Below are 22,088 nucleotides of genomic sequence, written 5' to 3'. Positions count from 1 at the left end.
ATCGAAGAGAGAAAGAGAGAGAGCTGTGAGAAAGGAAGGGATTTTGGATTCAGACAGGGGTAGAAAGAGAGGGATGTTTTCCACGGAAGAGCACCATGTCACCCCCTGGTTCTCCATGTTTGTGACTGCCATTTCTCCCATGTTTCTCCTCTCTGCCTGTTGGTCTCCGACTCTCCATCCATCCTATCTGAAAGCTCCTGTGGCATGTTGCCTAGCAACCTGTGCCCATGCAGCCTTCAGAGGCGTTACCGTGGCAGGGAGTGCCATGATGTGTCAGGTCAAGCTTGTATGATTATGGTCTAACGCTGCGTCTGGTTGTGACACTCTCTTGAGGGGTCAGCCAATCGCAGGGGGCTGAAAGATAGCCCATTGGATTAGGTAAGCCAATCACGTGTGTGTTAGGTGACAGCAATAGACCTTTCAAGGGAATAGGGGTAGCACATAATGTTTAAACAACACATACACAGACACACATACGTGACCGACCGGCTCAATTTGGCCTTAGCAAAATTCAAAATTGTGTTTTTTAAATTGGATAAAAGTAAAGACTCAGAGCTAGAAAATTATATATCATTCACTACACCTATCGAACAATGGGAAAGTAATTCTGCTTTGAAAGTTGATAAACTGTTACGGTTTTCTTCCGTCGAATGAGAGTCGGACCAAAATGCAGCGTGGTTAGTTCGATAAATCAAATCAAATTTTATTTGTCACATACACATGGTTAGCAGATGTTAATGAGAGTGTAGCGAAATGCTTGTGCTTCTAGTTCCGACAGTGCAGTAATAACGAACAAGTAATCTAACTAACAATTCCAAAAAAACTTATACACAGTGTAAGGGGATAAAGAATATGTACATAAGGATATATGAATGAGTGATGGTACAGAGCAGCATAGGCAAGATACAGTAGATGATATCGAGTACAGTATAACATATGAGATGAGTATGTAAACAAAGTGGCATAGTTAAAGTGGCTAGTGATACATGTATTACATAAGGATGCAGTCGATGATATAGAGTACAGTATATACGTATGCATATGAGATGAATAATGTAGGGTAAGTAACATTATATAAGGTAGCATTGTTTAAAGTGGCTAGTGATATATTTACATCATTTCCAATCAATTCCCATTATTAAAGTGGCTGGAGTTGAGTCAGTGTCATTGACAGTGTGTTGGCAGCAGCCACTCAATGTTAGTGGTGGCGCTGGTGCGCTGCTGCGCCTTCTTCACGATGCTGTCTGTGTGAGTGGACCAATTCAGTTTGTCTGTGATGTGTATGCCGAGGAACTTAAAACTTGCTACCCTCTCCACTACTGTTCCATCGATGTGGATAGGGGGGTGTTCCCTCTGCTGTTTCCTGAAGTCCACAATCATCTCCTTAGTTTTGTTGACGTTGAGTGTGAGGTTATTTTCCTGACACCACACTCCGAGGGCCCTCACCTCCTCCCTGTAGGCCGTCTCGTCGTTGTTGGTAATCAAGCCTACCACTGTTGTGTCGTCCGCAAACTTGATGATTGAGTTGGAGGCGTGCGTGGCCACGCAGTCGTGGGTGAACAGGGAGTACAGGAGAGGGCTCAGAACGCACCCTTGTGGGGCCCCAGTGTTGAGGATCAGCGGGGAGGAGATGTTGCCTACCCTCACCACCTGGGGGCGGCCCGTCAGGAAGTCCAGTACCCAGTTGCACAGGGCGGGGTCGAGACCCAGGGTCTCGAGCTTGATGATGAGCTTGGAGGGTACTATGGTGTTGAATGCCGAGCTGTAGTCGATGAACAGCATTCTCACATAGGTATTCCTCTTGTCCAGATGGGTTAGGGCAGTGTGCAGTGTGGTTGAGATTGCATCGTCTGTGGACCTATTTGGGCGGTAAGCAAATTGGAGTGGGTCTAGGGTGTCAGGTAGGGTGGAGGTGATATGGTCCTTGACTAGTCTCTCAAAGCACTTCATGATGACGGATTTGAGTGCTACGGGGCGGTAGTCGTTTAGCTCAGTTACCTTAGCTTTCTTGGGAACAGGAACAATGGTGGCCCTCTTGAAGCATGTGGGAACAGCAGACTGGTATAGGGATTGATTGAATATGTCCGTAAACACACCGGCCAGCTGGTCTGCGCATGCTCTGAGGGCGCGGCTGGGGATGCCATCTGGGCCTGCAGCCTTGCGAGGGTTAACATGTTTAAATGTCTTACTCACCTCGGCTGCAGTGAAGGAGAGACCGCATGTTTTCGTTGCAGGCCGTGTCAATGGCACTGTATTGTCCTCAAAGCGGGCAAAAAAGTTATTTCGTCTGCCTGGGAGCAAGACATCCTGGTCCGTGACTGGGCTGGATTTCTTCCTGTAGTCCGTGATTGACTGTAGACCCTGCCACATGCCTCTTGTGTCTGAGCCGTTGAATTGAGATTCTACTTTGTCTCTGTACTGGCGCTTAGCTTGTTTGATAGCCTTGCGGAGGGAATAGCTGCACTGTTTGTATTCGGTCATGTTACCAGACACCTTGCCCTGATTAAAAGCAGTGGTTCGCGCTTTCAGTTTCACACGAATGCTGCCATCAATCCACGGTTTCTGGTTAGGGAATGTTTTAATCGTTGCTATGGGAACGACATCTTCAACGCACGTTCTAATGAACTCGCACACCGAATCAGCGTATTCGTCAATGTTGTTATCTGACGCAATACGAAACATCTCCCAGTCCACGTGATGGAAGCAGTCTTGGAGTGTGGAGTCAGCTTGGTCGGACCAGCGTTGGACAGACCTCAGCGTGGGAGCCTCTTGTTTTAGTTTCTGTCTGTAGGCAGGGATCAACAAAATGGAGTCGTGGTCAGCTTTAATAGACGAAAAAACACAAACAATACAAAAACAACAAACGGAACGTGAAAACCTATACAGCCTATCTGGTGAACACTAACACAAAGACAGGAACAATCACCCACAAAACACTCAAAGAATATAGCTGCCTAAATATGGTTCCCAATCAGAGACAACGAGAATCACCTGCCTCTGATTGAGAACCGCCTCAGGCAACCATAGACTTTGCTAGAAGACCCCACTAAGCCACAATCCCAAAACCTACGAAGAACCCCCATACATAAACACAACACAAAATAACCCATGTCACACCCTGGCCTGACCAATTATATATATAGAAAACACAAAATACTAAGACCAGGGCGTGACATAAACTTGTAACCTCTCTTTTGAGAAAATGTCCCCTGAATGTTTTGGTACCTACTGGAGAGCTCTTCTTTGTCTTAAAAAAAAAAAGTATTTTACCTTTATTTAACCAGGTAGGCCAGTTGAGAACAAGTTCTCATTTACAACTGCAACCTGGCCAAGATAAAACAAAGCAGTGCGACATAAACAACACAGAGTTACACAACAAATATACAGTCAATAACACAATAGAAAAATCTATATACTGTGTGCGCAAATATATAGGTGTACAACCTGGCAACTGTGTATGCGCCCAGCACAACATAGGAGTCGCTAGAGCACGATGGGATAAGGACATCCCTGCCAGCAAAACCCTCCCCTCACCCGGACAACTGTGTGCATCCCATGGGTCTCCCGGTCACAGACAGTTGCGACATAGCCTGGATTTGAACCAGGATCTCTAATGTCACAGTTAACAACTGTGACGCAGTGCCTTAGACCACTGCACCACTCAGGAGGCCATGGTAGTCAACATATCTATAATTAGATACATGCAGCCTTTCTTCTGTCATTACTTCCCTAGAAGACTAAATAAACCCTTGATCACCCGAATAATGTCATAAATCGATGAATGCTTCAATCTAGTTGACATAAAGTTTTCTCATTTATCTCAACTTTTCTTGCACTGCAGATGTTTAGGGACCGGTGAGGAAATGCAATAACAAAAGAAAATCAGTAACATTTTCTGAGCAAAATGTTCAAATGACATCAGTTTGAAGGAAATACAAAGCAATGAAAAGCACCTAACATATTTCTGATAAGATTTCAGTTTGGCCTGGATGCATATTTTATGTGGATGAAATAATGTCAGCTTTTATGTTGCTGATAAAGATAGTACCTTTACAGATGATACCTAACTGTGCATTCATTCTCTCAAGATTCTGAAATAAATCATATTTCTCCACTCCTGTTCATGAGTCAAAATGTACATGTGGTGTATCATTTTACTGCAAGAAATGCTTAATTGTGCAGGAGTTAATGTTATATTAGACTATGTGAGACATTATAGACCTACAGCCAGTGTCCAGATTTCAGTTAGGCTACTATTCCATTTAACCCATCTGAACAGTAGGCTACAGTTCCCGTCTTACGACTCTTGAATTTGTATAGCACCTCACAATCATCGCACGTAACATAACTGCTTTCATTTCTTTTACCACTTCACAAAATCTTTCACAAAAATGACATTACTGTTCTGTCCCTCCATTTTATTTCATTTCCACTTTTCATTTCGTCGATTTTCTCTTATTGAATTAAACTCTGACATTGTCCTTTTTGCCTCAGTGGATTGATATGAACTTTTCTGCCCAAGTTCTGGAAAGCATTTGGTGATTGCCGTGTATTTGGCGCGCTACAGTTGGGCCCTGAAGCTTAGGCTACGCACTAACACCAGATCAAAATGATGAACAAAAAACCTCAATGTAGCCTATAGATATGAATTGCACAAGAATTATAAATGTATGAATTTTTTAATGCATATTTTTTATCGATGACCGCCACCCACCCGCTCTTCTTCCACAAAATACAGTATTTCATGACCCTAAACCCACCTGCCCCGCGGATATAACCGCAGGGACTGCTGCTTATGAGTAAACATGCACATCAATAGCACACACACACATCCTCTCACTCCAACACACAGACTGCCTGGACATGTAGATACACATATAAGCATGCACCCCCACAAACCCAAACAAACATCAGCACTCCTCCACAGTGACCGATAACTCCTCTCCTAATACTAAGCGATATGCTGTTATATATCCTCATAAATACCAGTATAGAGTGCACAGATGCAATCACAGTAACATGCTCCATACCCCCGACACTGAAATGTGATTTACACAGGGAAATAAAAGGATGGCTTTCATGCACAGTTTGTGACCTAATAGACCTCCACCTTTATGGGAATGAGTTTAGGGCTGGTTGACCTGACCTTTAGATGTGCCGGTTGGGGTCCTCTGTGTGTGTGTGTGTGTGTGTGTGTGTGTGTGTGTGTGTGTGTGTGTGTGTGTGTGTGTGTGTGTGTGTGTGTGTGTGTGTGTGTGTGTGTGTGTGTGTGTGTGTGTGTGTGTGTGTGTGTGTGTGTGTGTGTGTGTGTGACAATGAGTGTGTATGATTTCCCCTTTGAGGAAATCGGGGAAAGGGAGATAATGAGGCTGACTTGCTCGGTGCTTCCACAGATGGGCTCGTTCCCTCGTTCCCTCCCTCCCCCCGTCTGTCTGTCTGTCTGTCTGCTCTGCCCCCACTAACGGCCTCAAGAAAATTAATGGTCCAGTCAATACACTTGAAAGTTTCCAATTGCTCTGACATTAATTATTGACATTTGACCATTATATTGTCTGTTCAGGTTATCAAAGGAAGTCAGGGAAGAGAATGGGAGAGCGAGATATGTGGAGAGCGAGAGAGAGCGGGAGAGGTGGAGAGCGAGAGAGAGAGAGAGACAGAGAGAGAGAGAGAGAGAGAGAGAGAGAGAAAGAGAGAGAGAGAGAGAGGCTCTGTTCACAAACAGAGCCCCAGGACAGCAACCCAATTAGACCCAACCAAATCATGAGAAAACAAAAAGATAATTACTTACACATTGGAAAGAATTAACAAAAACTATAATGCTATTTGGCCCTAAACAGAGAGTACACAGTAGCAGAATACCTGACCACTGTGACTGACCCAAACTTAAGGAAAGCCTTGACTATGTACAGACTCAGTGAGCATAGCCTTGCTATTGAGAAAGGCCGCTGTAGGCAGATCTGGCTCTCAAGAGAAGACAGGCTATGTGCACACTGCCCACAAAATGAGGTGGAAACTGAGCTGCACTTCCTAACCTGCCAAATGTATGACCATATTATATGACACATATTTCCCTCAGATTACACAGATCAACAAAGAATTTGAAAAACAAACCCAATTTTGCTAAACTCCAATATCTAATGTGTGAATTAACACAGTGTGCCATCACCGCAGCAAGATTTGTGACCTGTTGCCACAAGAAAAGGGCAACCAGTGAAGAACAAACACCATTGTAAATATAACCCATATTCATGTTTATTTATTTTCCTTTTTGTACTTTAACTATTTGCACATCGTTACAGTACTGTATATATTTAAAATGTCTTAATTTTTTTGGAACTTCTGTGAGTGTAATGTTTACTGTTCATTTTTATTGTTTATTTCACTTTTGTTTATTATCTACTTCACTTGCTTTGGCAGTGTTAACATATGTTCCCCATGCCAATAAAGCCCTTAAATTGAATTGAATTGAATTGAATTAAATTGAGAGAGAGAGAGGGAGAGAGAGAGAGAGAGAGAGAGAGAGAGAGAGAGAGAGAAGACTAGAGATAAATATAGAGAGACAGGCATGAAGTTCTCTTAGCCAAGTGTTGCAGAGATCCCATTACCTCCCAGGTTCAGGACGGAATGCAGGGCCATAACAGATATTGATCTCTCAGAAGTCAATCTACCGTCTCTGTAAATATTATGGCTCCTTGTCAATCCCAAACAGGAGCTGAGACTCTGGGCTTGCCTCCCTCCCGGCTCCCTCCCTCCCAGCTCCCTTCCTCAAGGATCCCTCCAGGCTTCCTCCCAGCTCCCTCCATCCCTGTTGGCTCCCTTCCTCTCTCCTTCCTCCCTCCTTCCTGGCTCCCTCCCTCCTCCTTCCTCCCTCCCGGCTCTATCCCTCCCTCCGTCCCTCCCGGCTCCCTCCCACCAGGCTCCCTCCCTCCTCCTCCCTCCCACCTGGCTCCCTCCTTCTTCCCACCTGGCTCCCTCCCTCCTCCTTCCTCCCACCTGGCTCCCTCCCTCCTCCTCCCTCCCACCTGGCTCCCTCCCTCCTCCTTCCTCCCACCTGGCTCCCTCCTCCCTCCCACCTGGCTCCCTCCCTCCTCCTTCCTCCCTCCCGGCTCCATCCCTCCCTCCCTGGCTCCCGGCTCCCTCCCACCTGGCTCCCGGATCCCTCCCACCTGGCTCCCGGCTCCCTCCCACCTGGCTCCCTCCCTTCTCCAGACTCCCTTCCTACTGGCTCCCTCACTTCCTTCCCTCCCTTTCAGCACCCTGCCTGCCTCTCCCATTCTCCCTCCTGTAGGGGGTGGTTCAGTCAAAGGGAAGGCAGCTCCTTTATCTGTATTGTATATTATGACCTTGACTGTGTCACAGTATGAATATTTGCATGGAAATTGTGACCTTGGCCCCATAAAGCATGCAACAAATGATTTTGTCAAGAGACAGTAACTCAACCCAAACCTGTAAATCAGTCAGTTTAGGTTTATAGTAGTAAACTTTATAGCTACTGTTTGATTGTCTGAATTCAAATGTTGTCTTGTTTCCTGATTTTAAACCTTTTCCTGTAACATATAAATTATTTATAATGTTTCATACTATGGGCATAACATGAAATATGGAATGTGACTCTTGGTATCAACCCCTCAAGTAATCAACCAAAAAAAGTCTAATAAATAAAAGGAAGACAACATCTCTTTTTCCTGCAGGCTCTCTAGGCCACATCGTCCTATATTTTTATCTTAATTTAATCTTCATTTGGCAGCCACATCCACATGAGCACTAAGCCCATCATCACAAAACACATACACGCACACACACAGACATACAGACACGCACACACACAGACATACAGACACACACACACAGCTCAAACATACCCTGTTAGTATCCACACACTCACAGGATGTACATACAAAACTGCACCCATAGAGTCGTATACATGTAATCTATACATACAGTACAATATATACATTCAGAAACACACATAAAGAGATATTTATAGAAACATGCGCTCATGCACACATACACTCACAATTACACACACAGCCATACGCCTGCACACGTACTAGATTCCAGAATAAGATCAACCTGGGCCACTCCATGTATAGTGTTATATCATCGTGTATCATCTGAAACGTACGGAGATAATTCCCCCGGTTCAAATGTAATGCACGCCACTCAGAGAAACGGGTCAGGGTGCATAAACACAATCTCCTGACAGTGTTAGCCCCCCGGCACAGTTAATATATTGATTTTGAAAACTATTTCATGAATTCCAATGAGACTCTTTTACCAGACTGCCACGAAGGGACAGAAATACAATCACAGCCACGCAGAAAGTCATTGTGTTCTATTGGTTGTGTAATGTGTTGGGGAGGGGGTTTGGTACAGATTTCACAGCTTTAATCTGTTCTCATTTAGTGCCGTACCCTCTCCCCTGCCTTGAGACCTGCCGCTCAAACAAATCATTTTAACTGTTTTATGTTGTCATGCAAACAAATATTTACACGGTGAGTGGCTGAATAGTGTTTACTTCCATTAGCTTACAAGCATTGCTTGAAACATTGGTCAAAACAGCTACCACATAGGCCTACATATAGTAATCATTGTGTGACCACTTCAAATCAAGGGGGTACCGGTACAGAGTCAATGTGCGGAGACACCGGTTAGTCGAATAATTGAGGTAATATGTACATGTACTGTAGGTAGAGTTATTAAAGTGACTATGCATAGATAATAACAGAGAGTAGCAGCAGCATAAAAGAGTGGGGGCAATGCAAATAGTCTGGGTAGCCATTTGATTAGATGTTCAGGAGTCTTATTGCTTAGGGGTAGAAGCTGTTTAGAAGCCTGTTGGACCTAGACTTGGCGCTCCGGTACAGCTTGCCGTGCGGTAGCAGAGATAGCAGTGTATGACTAGGGTGGCTGGAGTCCTTGTCTGACACTGCCTGGTATATAGGTCCTGGACGGCAGGAAGCTTGGCCCCAGCAATGTACTGGGCCGTTTGCACTACCCTCTGTAGGGCCTTCCTCTGACACCGCCTGGTATATAGGTCCTGGACGGCAGGAAGCTTGGCCCCAGTGATTTACTGGGGCGTTTGCACTACTCTCTGTAGTGCCTTCCTCTGACACCGCCTGGTATATAGGTCCTGGACGGCAGGAAGCTTGGCCCCAGTGATTTACTGGGCCATTTGCACTACTCTCTGTAGTGCCTTCCTCTGACACCGCCTGGTATATAGGTCCTGGACGGCAGGAAGCTTGGCCCCAGTGATTTACTGGGCCGTTTGCACTACCCTCTGTAGTGCCTTCCTCTGACACCGCCTGGTATATAGGTCCTGGACGGCAGGAAGCTTGGCCCCAGTGATTTACTGGGCCATTTGCACTACTCTCTGTAGTGCCTTCCTCTGACACCGCCTGGTATATAGGTCCTGGACGGCAGGAAGCTTGGCCCCAGTGATTTACTGGGCCGTTTGCACTACCCTCTGTAGTGCCTTCCTCTGACACCGCCTGGTATATAGGTCCTGGACGGCAGGAAGCTTGGCCCCAGTGATTTACTGGGCCGTTTGCACTACCCTCTGTAGTGTTTTGCGGTCGGAGGCCGAGCAGTTTCCATACCAGGCAGTGATGCAACCCGTCAGGATGCTCTCAATGGTGCAGCTGTAGAACCTTTTGAGGATATGAGGACCCAAGAGATATCTTTTCAGTCTCCTGAAGGGGAATAGGTTTTGTCGTGCCCTCTTCACGAGGGCCTTGGTGTGCTTGGACCATGTTAGTTTGTTAGTGATGTGGACACCAAGGATCTTGAAGCTCTCAACCTTCTCCACTACAGTCCCTTTGACGAGAGTGGGGGAGTGCTCGGTTCTCCTTTTCCTGTAGTCCACAATCATCTCCTTTGTTTTAATCATGTTGTGGGAGAGGCTGTTGTCCTGGTACCACACGGCCAGGTCTCTGACCTCCTTCCTATAGGCTGTCTCGTCGTTGTCGGTGATCAGGCCTAACACGGTTGTGTCAACGGCCGTGCCTGGCTGTGCAGTCATGAGTGAACAGGGAGTACAGGAGGGGACTGAGCAACCACCTCTGAGGGTCCCCCATGTTGAAGATCAGCGTGGCGGATGTGTTGTTACCTTCCCTTACCACCTGGGGGCGGCACGTCAGGAAGTCCAGGATCCAGTTGCAGAGGGAGGTTTTTAGTCCCAGGGTCCTTAGCTTAATGATGAGCTTTGAGGGCACTATGGTGTTGAACGCTGTGCTGCAGAGAGTGACTGTCATTAAGTAGTATAGTGTTATTAGATGATGTAGAGTAATTACCATTAAATAACAGAGAACGAGAACGAAAGAGAGAGGGTGTGTTGCAGGGTGTGTTGCAGGGGCATGGCTGATGGCTGTATAGCTGATGGTGGATGGAGGGCAGGGAACGGCAGGGATGGGCGAGTGCCTGGGCTCAGTTCAGCACAGGTCCATTTGGTCCTTACCTGGTCTTGGCATGCAGGAGACTGGGTAATGACAGGGAAAGAATGGCATCAGGGGGCAGGAGCCAAGAGGTAATTACAGAATGGAACCCATGCAGAAAAAACACATCTGGATCCATGAGGCAAATATGGAAGATCAGACGTAACAGTCATATTACTATCAGCTTCAATCCATGATGGTTTATCAGTTATACCGTGGAACTACTATCAGCCTGGAGATTGAAAAATAGCCCCCTCCAACCCATTCTACTCCACTCCACTCTCCCCCACACTTGCTTGAGAGAGAGAGAGAGAGAGAGAGAGAGAGAGAGAGAGAGAGAGAGAGAGAGAGAGAGAGAGAGAGAGAGAGAGAGAGAGAGGGAGAGAGAAAGAGGTGCCACAGTCAGATGCAGCAAGACAATCTGTGGAAAGATCAGTCGTGGCAGCAGTATAACTTCTGGTGCAAGTGATCCCACCCTGTCCTCTCTCGTCTCTGTGCTTTACTCAAACAACTAAGAGAAATAGTCTGTATAAAAGTGACATTGTTTTCCCCTAAGACATATGGGGAGTTAGTGAAATGCTAAGCTATCATTATGTTATGTGACTGTGGTGCAGCTGAGGTTGAACCAGTAATGGAAGTCTGCTGTGCCCTGTTATTAACATTTAACCCATGAATAACTACAGCTGTAATAAAGCACTAGAGTCCACTGTGATAAAGAGTCTAGCTGGAGTATTTAATGAAATCCTCTAGCCACTCTGTTGGTGTTGCTACGGTCTAGGGCCTTCACCGAAGCGCCCTTCTTCAGACATTCTGACTGGGTTTGGGTGCTGCATCAATGACCACTTTCACAACTCCATCTACCCACAGAATGAAGTCATCACTGCGAGCAGTCTAGCTCTCTCTCCTTCTCTCTCCCCTTCTCGCTCTCCATGCACACTTCTCTCTATCAAATTAAGATTTCCATCATTAAATTGATGTCATGCCAATACGCTTCATAGTTCCAAACCTTATTCTGAATGGCACACAGTGGTGGAGAGCTGTGAAAGTTCTACCTTTGATGTGGCGTTCTCTATTATTGAAATTAATTGGAGTGCACCCCTCCCCCACACACTTCTGCCCATTCTGGGCATGCTCGGTTAATCAACCTTTTAAGTGTCGGCGGCGGCAGTGGTACTGGTGGCTGGCCTGACTGTGTTCTGTCCTAGGGTTTCAGAAGGGGTTTCAAGAGAGTGAGGCCCTGGTTGTGTTTGAAGCTGGGATTTGGTGCCACAGCAGTGCTGAGGGACAGCAGTGGAACAGAGGTCAGGGGTCAGTGTGCAGGTTGGAGTGACGACGTGGAGTCTGCCAGTGGAGTACTGGGCTAGGGCTTGTGGGAGCAGCAGCAAGGCCAACAGGGACTCAGTTCTTCTTTTCCTCTGTATCGGCTTGGTCCAGCTTAAGAAAAGCGCCTCACTGGCTCACAGACAGCTGGCCTGCCTCCACACACAGCAGAACCGCTGATAATCAGCAGAAAGAGACCCCTGATTATTGGTCTGCCTCTGCCTCTGCTTAAATTCGGCCACTAACTACTCGGTCTGCTCTGCTTGCTCCTCAGCATGCCAAACTAACTCAACATTAGCATTTTAACCCCCCACCAAACTATGGAAAATGTTGAGAACGTTACATCAATCTCTGCTCCATTTGTGTCAGGTGAAATGTGATTTTAATTGCAGTTGGAAGGGAATGAGTGCATTCTAATTTGCCTCTATATGTCAGCCTCTATCAGCAGTGGACAGACGTTTGTGCTTGTGGCTTTTCCAGGACAGCAAAGTGGCTAGCATCCCTGGTTCTGTGTCCTACTGAGTTTCTGCTTTCCCACAGACCCGCCCTGCACCATCATGGCTGACACACACACACACCCATAGCTGCCCTATTTTGGGAGTAGCTTTGAAACTGTAGCATAATGGTGTTAAGCAGCTTGTGTCTCTCGCTGACATAGTAAATAATGTGTTTGACATCATCAGGGGAATAGAGCAGTACAAATCTTATTTTACTGATAGACAGACAGCGCTTAGCTCAGCTCAGACTCCCGAAACACAGGCCAGCCTGACTCAGCCTGCTTAGAAACATGGCCGAAATCTCTATAGACTAAAACTAAATACATTTAAAACAGCTGAGACAAAGTCTGTTACTCAGACTCCAGATATACACGTACAGATGTAGGATCTTCATTTGAACCCATTTGCTACAGCAGGAAAATGATCCTGCAGTAACAGTAAATGTGAATTATTATGTGGATTATAATGAATGGACATTTTTGTAGGGGTTGATACATTTTTTGTAAGGGAAAATCTAATCTGAAATTTCGAAATGGAAATTACAAACTTCAGAAGCATTTTTTAACCTCAAATACACTACAATTTCTACATTTCCTGCATTGCAGAAAAGTTATCCTGCAACCGGGTGATCAAATTAAGATCTAACATCTGTATAGGTTGCTCAACAAAGCTTTGAATCCATGCAAACATAGCTTTTTCTTAAATTAACCTTAGCTAAGCCGGGACTCCATTCAAGCTTGTCTCAACAAAGCTTAGAATCGATTTAGACACAGCTCTTGAAAGCATTAAATATGCTGTGAACAGGTTGCTACATATTAACATAGCTCAGCTTATTGTAACCTTGAATCCAGTTTAAATCTACCAGTTCAATTCTACGCAGTGAAGATGAATACAACTTGTTAAACCCCTTTTTCTTTTTGAAACAGGTACATCCAAGGGGCATCATCTCCCAAGGACATGATCATCATCGTGGACGTGTGAGTATCTAGTTTAGTCTTTCTTTGTCAAGCTTTCCTTCTCCTTCTCTCCTTTCTCTCCTTCCCATTTCTCTTCCCTCCTTCTCCCTCCCCATTCTCCCTCCTTCTCCCCTTTCTCTCCTTCCCATTTCTCTTCCCTCCTTCTCCCTCCCCATTCTCCCTCCCTCTCTCCTCCCTCCTTCTCCATTTCTCCTCCCTCCTCCTCCCTCTCTCTCCTTCCTACTCCTCCTCCCTCCCTCCCCCTCCTTCTCCCTCTCTCCTCCCTCCTCCTCCCTCTCTCCTCCCTACCCCTCCCTCCCTCCCTCCCTCTCCTTCCTACTCCTCCTCCCTCTCTCGATCCTCCTTTTGCCTCTCTCCTCCCGCCTCCCTCTCTCCTTCCTCCTTCTCCCTCTCCCCCCTCCTTTTCCCTATCTCCTCCCTCCTGTCCTCTCTCCCCCCTCCTGTCCTCTCTGCTCCCTCATGTCTTCCCCACCCCCACCGGTGGCATTTTAGCAGGAACAGTAAAGGTCTCTAGTGCCACCTGTTGGTATACAGAGAATTGAGAGTTCCCTCTCAATCATAATAATCTCCACATATCTCTTGCTATTATATACATGTCTAAGAGGTACAATATGAAGATGATCATTGTGAATGCATGACGATATCGACTGTGATTGGGTCATGAGAGGAATGAGAGGATGGATGTGTCCTCTTGCCAGACCGCCAACCTATAAACACTCATCACAGTATACAGAAGCAAAGGGACCGTCACTGTAGAATCTCCTGTGGCTGTACCATATTGTCTGGATGAGGTTTTAAGATGGAGCCGTTTAGGTTGAACTGTATGGCTCAATGCGCTGATGGTTGTGTGTTGCGTTGTGCCTGTAGGAGTGGCAGTGTCAGTGGACTCACTCTGAAACTGATGAAGACGTCGGTCATGGAGATGCTAGACACTCTGTCAGATGACGACTATGTGAATGTAGCCAGGGTGAGTATCCTCCTCTGATAAGGTGATGGATAGAACGGTTCTGTCATATCTCTGATAAAGGTCTGGTTTCTCTTCAATATGCGAAATGTAATAACATGGTTAACACCTCCAATGCAGTATAAACATATTATATGGATATGGTGATGTGGTCATGAGCAAACGTTCACCCAGGTTCCTATCACATAGTCACATCCCAGCAAACCAAAATTGTTTCTGTGAAAGTTCCCAGAACATACGTTAGGTCGCTGCAAATGTTCTCATAACACAAAAACTGGACCCTGTTGTTGTGATAATCATTCACCTGATGTTACAAAAACATTCCCAGAACACATTTAATCTGTTCTTTAAAGGTTCCCGAGAATGTTTCATTAGGTTGTGAGAACAGTCTATTGAGAACAGTGTGGGGACATCACAAACAATATGTTCCCAAAGCACAAAAACTGTCCAGTTGTGTGGATGATTCTACAAGGTTTCTTTTAGGATACAAAAAACATTCACCTGACGTTCCCAGAACATATTTAATATGTTTTTTAAAGGTTCCCAGAAAGTTTATTTAGATTGTGGGAACAATACATCTGCCAATGTTTTTTAGAATCCAATTCATACGGTCCCATTATTGCCACGTTCTTGCCGGGATCAGCCTTTCATATCTCCCGTGAACATGCCGAGTGGGAGTAGACATGGGCCGAGGTGGGTCTATTTGAATAAATGAATTGAATATAGACCATTATTCATGTGTTTTAAGCAGGTCTTAAGACATGTTATCAAAGTAATAAAGGACAGACACTTCCAAGCCTTGTTTCTTATAATACATTTTTTGACTGTTCTTTTTGCCATTTCTGAATGGGATTCAATGTGTTCCTATGGGCTTTAGTAGTAAAGGCCAAAACAAATATTTTATCAAATAGTTTGTTTTAATATTTTGTCATACCTAAAATTCTAAATCAATATGTAAATTATCCACAATATGACCATGTCAGAAAATCAATTCCATATGTCAGATTAGGTTCCCAAAACACTAAAACTGTCCAAGCTGACAGTCAGATAATGTTTGTATCAGGGTGCACAAAACATTCCTTTTATGTTGCAAGAACGTTCCCAGAACAGCCTTTCTGAGCTCTGTAAAGGTTCCAATAACATTTGATTTGGTTGTGGGAACAGTGTGGGTACATTACAAGAGATAGGACCCTAAAACACAAAATATGCTCAGTTGTGATGACATTCATACAATGTTTAAGTTCCACAGGACATTCCCTTAATGCAACACAGAACCATGCATGAGAGCACCAGCTGTTCTGAACGACTGTATGATCACGCTCTCCGTAACCGATACGAGTAAGACCTTTAAACAGGTTAACATTTACAAGGCCGCAGGGCCGGACGGATTACAAGGATGTCTACTCAAGTGTCTTCACTGACATTCAACCTCTCCCTGACCCAGTCTGTAATGCCTACATTTTTCAAGCAGACCACCATAGTCCCTGTGCCCAAGATCCCAAGGTAACCGGTCTAAATGACTATCGCCGCGTAGCACTCACATCTGTAGCCTTTCAAATGCTTTGAAAGGCTCACATCAACATCATCATCTCATACACTATGGACCCATTCCATGACCCAATCTCTATTGCACACCACACTGCCCTTTCCCACCTGGACAAGAGGAACACCTATGTCAGAAAATGCTGTTCATTGACTACAGCTCAGCATTCAACATCCATAGTGCCCTCCAAGCTCATCACTAAGCTAAGGACCCTGGGACTAAACACTTCCCTCTGCAACTGGATCCTGGACTTCCTGACGCGCCGTCCCCCAGGTTGTGAGGGTAGCCAACAACACATCTGCCACGCTGACCCTCAACACATTGGCCCTTCGGTAGTGAGTGCTTAGTCCCCTCCTGTACTCTCTGTTCCCCCACGACTGTGTGGGTGACCGTGCATGACTCCAACACCCTCATTAAGCTTGCAGACGACACGACGGTGGCAGGCCTGACCATTGTCGACGATGAGACAGCCGAAGGCGAGGAGGTCAGACACTGCCAGGACAACAACCTCTCCATCAACGTCAGCAAGACAAAGGAACTGATTGTGGCCTACATGAAACGGAGGGCCGAGCACACCCTCATCCACATCGACAGAGCTGTAGTGAAGTGGGTCGAGAGCTTCAAGTTCCTCGTGTCCACAACACTAAGGACCTATCATGGTCCAAATAAACCTACACGGTTGTGAAGAAGGCACGACAATGCCTCTTCCCCAGGGGGCTGAAAAGATTTGGCCTGGCCCTCAGATCCTCAATCAGTTCTATAGCTGCACAATTGAGAGCATCTCGACTGGCTGTATCACCGCTTGGTATGGAAACTGCTTGGCATCCGACCGTAAGGTGTTACAGAGAGTAGTGTGTACGGCCCAGCACATCACTGGGGCTGAGCCCCCTGACATCCAGGACCTATATACCAGGTGGTGTCAGATGAAGACCCTAACAATTGTCAAAGACTCCAGCCAACCAAGTCATAGACTGTTCTCTCGCAAGCGGTATCGGAGTGCCAAGTAAGGATCAAAAGGCTCCTGAACAGCTTTTACCCCAAAGTCATTAGACTGCTGAACAGTTAATCAAATGCCTACCAAGACTATTTGTATGGACCCCCTTTTTCTGCACTGACTCTCTTGCACTGGCTCTATGCACACTCACTGGACTCTACCCACACACTCACACATACTACACTGACACTACCACACACACACACACACGCACACACACTACATATGTTCAACACACAAAACACACACACATCCATATTGATTCCACACACACACACACACACTTTCATACTCTTTCACACTCTTCACATATGCTGCTACTACTCTGTTTTTACCTGATTGCCTAGTCACTTTTACACTTACCTACATGTACATATTACCTCAATTACCTCAACTATCTCGTACCCCTGTACATTGACTCTTTGTATATCGCTTTGTTATTGTTATTTTATTGTGTTACTATTTCCTTTTTTAAATGGTGCTAATTGTTATTCCCTTTTAACTCTGTATTGTTGGGAAAGGACTTGTAAGTAAGCATTTCATGGTAATGTCTACACCTGTTGTATTCGCTGCGAGTGACAAATACAATTTGAGTCGATTCGATTTGATTTAATGTTGTAAGAATGAAATAAGTGAGTTTTATGAACCATGCATGAGAGCACCATATTTGTTTTAGGTTTAACATAATATTCCATTCATATTCACGCAATATACATTTGACCTTGTCATGGAGGTCTTCAGAACATTTACAAAATACTACAGTACCAGTCAAGGGTTTTTCTTTATTTTTACCATTTTCGACGTTGTAAAATAGTAGTGAAGACATCAAAACTATGAAATAACACATATGGAATCATGTAGTAACCAAAAAAGTGTTAAACAAATCAAAATATATTTTATATTTGTGATTCATCAAGGTAGGCCTTTGCCTTGATGACAGTTTGCACACGATTGGCATTCTCTCAACTAGCGTCTACTGGAAGGCTTTTCCAACAGTCTTGAAGGAGTTCCCATTAATCTTGCAATCTGAGGTGCAGTTAACTCTAATTAACTTATCCTCTGCAGCAGAGGTAACTCTGGATATTCCTTTCCTGTGGCGGTCCTCATGAGAGCCAGTTTCATCATAGCACTCGGTCTTTTACCTAATAGGGCTATCTTCTGTATACCACCACTACCTTGTCATAACACAACTGACTGGCTCAAATGCATTAAGAAGGAAAGAAATGCCACAAATGAACAAGACACACCTGGAATGTTATTTTCCTTCACCGGACATGTGAACAGCATTCAATCCAACAAATACAACCATATGTTTTACACTTCATATGATGACAATCTGCCCATGTGGGTTTGAACCTGCACGGTTTGGTTCCCAAACCAGGTCACCAGGTCACCTCTGCGTCACCTGGGAAGCGCTCTTATGTCAGTATATAAATATGGGGTGGCAGGTATCCTAGTGGGTAGAGCATTTGGCCAGTGACCGAAAGGTTGCTACATCAAATCTCTGAGCTGACAAGGTAAAAATCTGGTCTTCTGCCCCTGAACAAGGCAGTTAACCCACTTCCTAGGCTGTCATTGTAAATAAGAATTTGTTCTTAACTGACTTGCTTAGTTCAATAAATAAATGTAATGTAGCCATGGCTGTATGGTCAATCAGGAATTCCATGCTTCCTTTTAAACCTTCTTAGACATAACTAACGGTTAACTGGGTTAGTCACCATCACTTCCCCTCTTCCTCTTTATATGCTGCGTACCTCTGGGTCCATGTTTACAAGGTATCCAAGACTATAAGTGCTGATCTAGGATCATGAAAAATAAGCCAGGGGGAACATATCAAGCGTCTCCAAAGTAGAAATTATATTGGGTGTGTTTCTTAAAGTTGACTGGTACATTTTTACACAAAGTATTTTTATATAGTAAAATATGATTTGTGTTTGTATGATTAAATGCTGTTCAAATGTCCTTAGAATGAAACCAAAATGCCATGTGTCTCTATATGACCAACAATACAGTCCTCAAATGAGAATTTCCAGTAAATGTGGAGAAGAACATCTGATTTCATTTGCATGCTGAGAATGTTGTGGTAAAACTTAAATATAAAATGTTCTTGAAATGTTCTGAGGAACTCCATGACAAGGTCAAATGCTTATTGCGTGAACATCAATGGAGAATTGTGTAAAACCTTCAACAAATATACTATGAACATCATACAAACTGACTTATTTCATTCTTACAACATTAACGGAATGTCCTGTGCAACCTACTTTAAACATTGTATGACTGAGCACAACTGAGCATATTTTGTGTTTTAGGAACCTATCTCTTGTAATATACCTCCACTGTTCTGGGAATGTTCCCGGTTTGCAGGAATGTATGCATAGCTACATATACTGTAAAAACTATAACTTTCCCACATGGTTATAATCCCACAATGTTGCAACCCCCAGTCCATGTGTGATTGTGCTGTCTTTATCTCACCAACAGTCTCCCTGCCTTGCTGCATTATCTGACTCACTGCATACATGGGTAGCCTACACTTGCACGCATTTGCACGCCCGCACTCCCACACACACACACTGGCGGGGTAGCCCTGTTTAGAGACTTGGGTGGTTAATCCTCCATAATCCAGTGGTCTTAGTCAGTGTATGTTTCTAAATCCCAGCTCTAAGAGGCAGAAATTAGCGTGATAATTTGGGTGGGAACGAGGCTGATTTCCCCCTCTTTAAAGAAATGAAGAGCTCTGGAAGTAGGAAGGAAAGAAAATGGTTGTTGGTCTGTAGACACCAACAGTAATCATTGTTGTTACAGTAATACAATTGTAATTCAAACTCATGCATTTGATCAGTCAAATATTCCCATTATTGTTATTTACTAAATAAATTGACTGAGAACACATTCTCATTTACAGCAACAACCTGGGGAATAGTTACAGGGGAGAGGAAAGAGCCAATTGTAAACTGGGGATTAATTAGGTAACCATGAATAGGTTGAGGGCAGATTGGGAATTCAGCCAGGACACCAGGGTTAACACCCCTACTCTTACAATAAGTGCCATGGGACCTTTAATGCCCTCACAGAGTCAGGACACCAGTTTAAACACCCATCCAAAAGACAGCACCCTACACAGGGCAGTGTCAATCACTGCCCTGGGGCATTGGGATATTTTTTAGACCAGAGAAAAGAGTGCCTCCTACTGGCCCTCCAACACCACTTCCAGCAGCATCTGGTCTCCAATCCAGGGACTGACCAGGACCAACCCTGCTTAGCTTCAGAAGCAAGCCAGCAGTGGTATGCAGGGTGGTATGCTGCTGGCCGAAATGCCTTCCACTGCCCTGTTACAAGCACAACTACTGAAAAGTTTATTTCCAAAACGCTATATCCACCAATTATTCACATTTGTGTTTTCTCATCAGAAGTGGTTGATTATGGGTACCTTCATAGATTTTAGATGTGTATGAAAATTGTTTTTTTGTTTGCAAAACGCTATTTATCCATTGTTTTAGCCGGAATTGAATGTTCGTATCTTGTATATTTGACTGTGATATGTGGTTGTCTCACCTAGGATATATAGTGTTTTGTAATGCAACTCTTCTATCTTAATCTGATTCAACAAACTCTTCTGTTTTCCAATACAGTATAACCTTCAACGGAACCATTACATTGTGTTCTTGTCATTTTGTTACGAGATCATAATCTGTGACAAGGAATACCATAGTTCGTGTTATTTTTCAATTTTTTTACCAATAAACTGTAAATATCAAACTGCACGAACAGAAGGAAATGTCAGATTTTCATGCACCAAATGTTTAACGTATTTTATGCCATCATTCTGTCTTCAAAATGTCAACAGAATTTAAAGTTGACTTTCAAGAAGAAAGGCCATTAAAAACCTGACATTACAGACATTGCTGTTCGATGCTAATCACATATAGACACACTGCTCACTGTTTACCTCTCTGTCTGTCAAAAACACACACACAGACAAACACACAGCCCGGGACTCATTTTAATTTATCAGAGGAGATGAGATCTAGATGACATTACCTTGGCTGGGTGTTTTTCCTTTGTTCTTGGTTTACATTGGAATTCCAGGTGCACCTGTTCTTTGTATGGAAAGCTGTAATTATCAATGTTTATTGCCAGAGTGGCACAAAGCAACCCACATCCCCCTCCTCATCCCAACACACTGCAGATGGAGTCGCCCTCAATGCCAACGAGCGAGCAGCGTGGTCACTGCTATTCATTGTTATCTGTCTCTCCCCCTCCCACCCCACAGTTTAACGAGAAGGCTGATGCTGTCGTCCCCTGTTTTAAGACCTTGGTCCAGGCCAACATGAGAAACAAGAAGATCTTCAAGGAGTCTATCATGCACATGCAAGCCAAAGGAACCACTGACTACAAGTCTGGCTTCCAGTTCGCCTTCGAACAGCTACTCAATGTAAGACTAAGAGCCAGCAGTCAGTCACGCTCTTCTGGGTTTATTTCAGGGTGATAGGTTAGGTTAGGTCTTCCATGAAATGCCCATGGTATAAGACATGCTAATTAGCATACTGACATCCCAATTGACATTGGAATTGACATTGGAATTGACCCTGTGCTACCAAGCCACTCTTTAGACAATCAGAGGATTATGCCTCATCTGAATGGAGCCCAAAGGGGCCACTAGTTAGTCAGTCAGTCGGATTAGGAACTGCCACTGCAGTGGGATGATGGCGATGGTGGCGTTTAGGGCTAGCCAGCACAGCACAGCAGAGGTCCCTGTGTGTGTGTGCAGCAGGGAGGCAACCAGGCAGGCATTGCTGTAAGTCTGTCTGTCTGTCTGTCTGTCTACACAGGTGCTGCCTCAGCTCAGCTCAGCTCAGCTCTCTATACTCCTATATATTATAGGAGGCTTACCTTATGGGCTCTGATGGGATGATTGATGAGAGAAAGATCAGCCACAGACACTTTATATTCTTCTCGTGGGCCGAGAGGCACAAAGCCAAGCGCCCAGCCTTGCCTAGCCCAGCTTACAACCCAGCCTATAGCCCAGTCTTTTTTTATTTTACCTTTATTTAACTAGGCAAGATCAGTTAAGAACAAATTCTTATTTTCAATGACGGCCTAGGAACAGTGGGTTAACTGCCTGTTCAGGGGCAGAACGACAGATGTGCTGTCGCTGGCTGTGCTGGCTAGACCTTGTCAGCTCGGGGGTTTGAACTTGCAACCTTCCGGTTACTAGTCCAACTCTCTAACCACTAGGCTACCCTGCCGCCCCGCACCACTAGTCTAGCCCAGCATAGACCAGCCTATTGCCCAGCCTATAGCCCAGCCTAGCCCAGCCTAGCCCAGCCTTGCCTAGCCCAGCCTACAACCCAACC

General features: G+C 44.8%; 1 protein-coding gene across 1 annotated transcript in view; it reads left to right on the top strand.

Annotated features, from left to right (window-relative positions):
• Nucleotides 1-22,088, top strand: part of LOC109878204 (voltage-dependent calcium channel subunit alpha-2/delta-2-like) — a 274,608-nt gene that overhangs the window by 204,479 nt on the left and 48,041 nt on the right. The window contains 3 exon segments of the mRNA XM_031785639.1: nt 13,177-13,227; nt 14,095-14,194; nt 21,005-21,166. Of these exon segments, the coding sequence (XP_031641499.1) occupies nt 13,177-13,227; nt 14,095-14,194; nt 21,005-21,166 (313 nt within the window).

The sequence above is a fragment of the Oncorhynchus kisutch genome, linkage group LG1 (genome assembly GCF_002021735.2).
Source record: "Oncorhynchus kisutch isolate 150728-3 linkage group LG1, Okis_V2, whole genome shotgun sequence".
NCBI lineage: Eukaryota > Metazoa > Chordata > Actinopteri > Salmoniformes > Salmonidae > Oncorhynchus > Oncorhynchus kisutch.
Note: the sequence above shows the minus strand (reverse complement) of the source record. Positions and strands in the feature narration are given on the sequence as shown.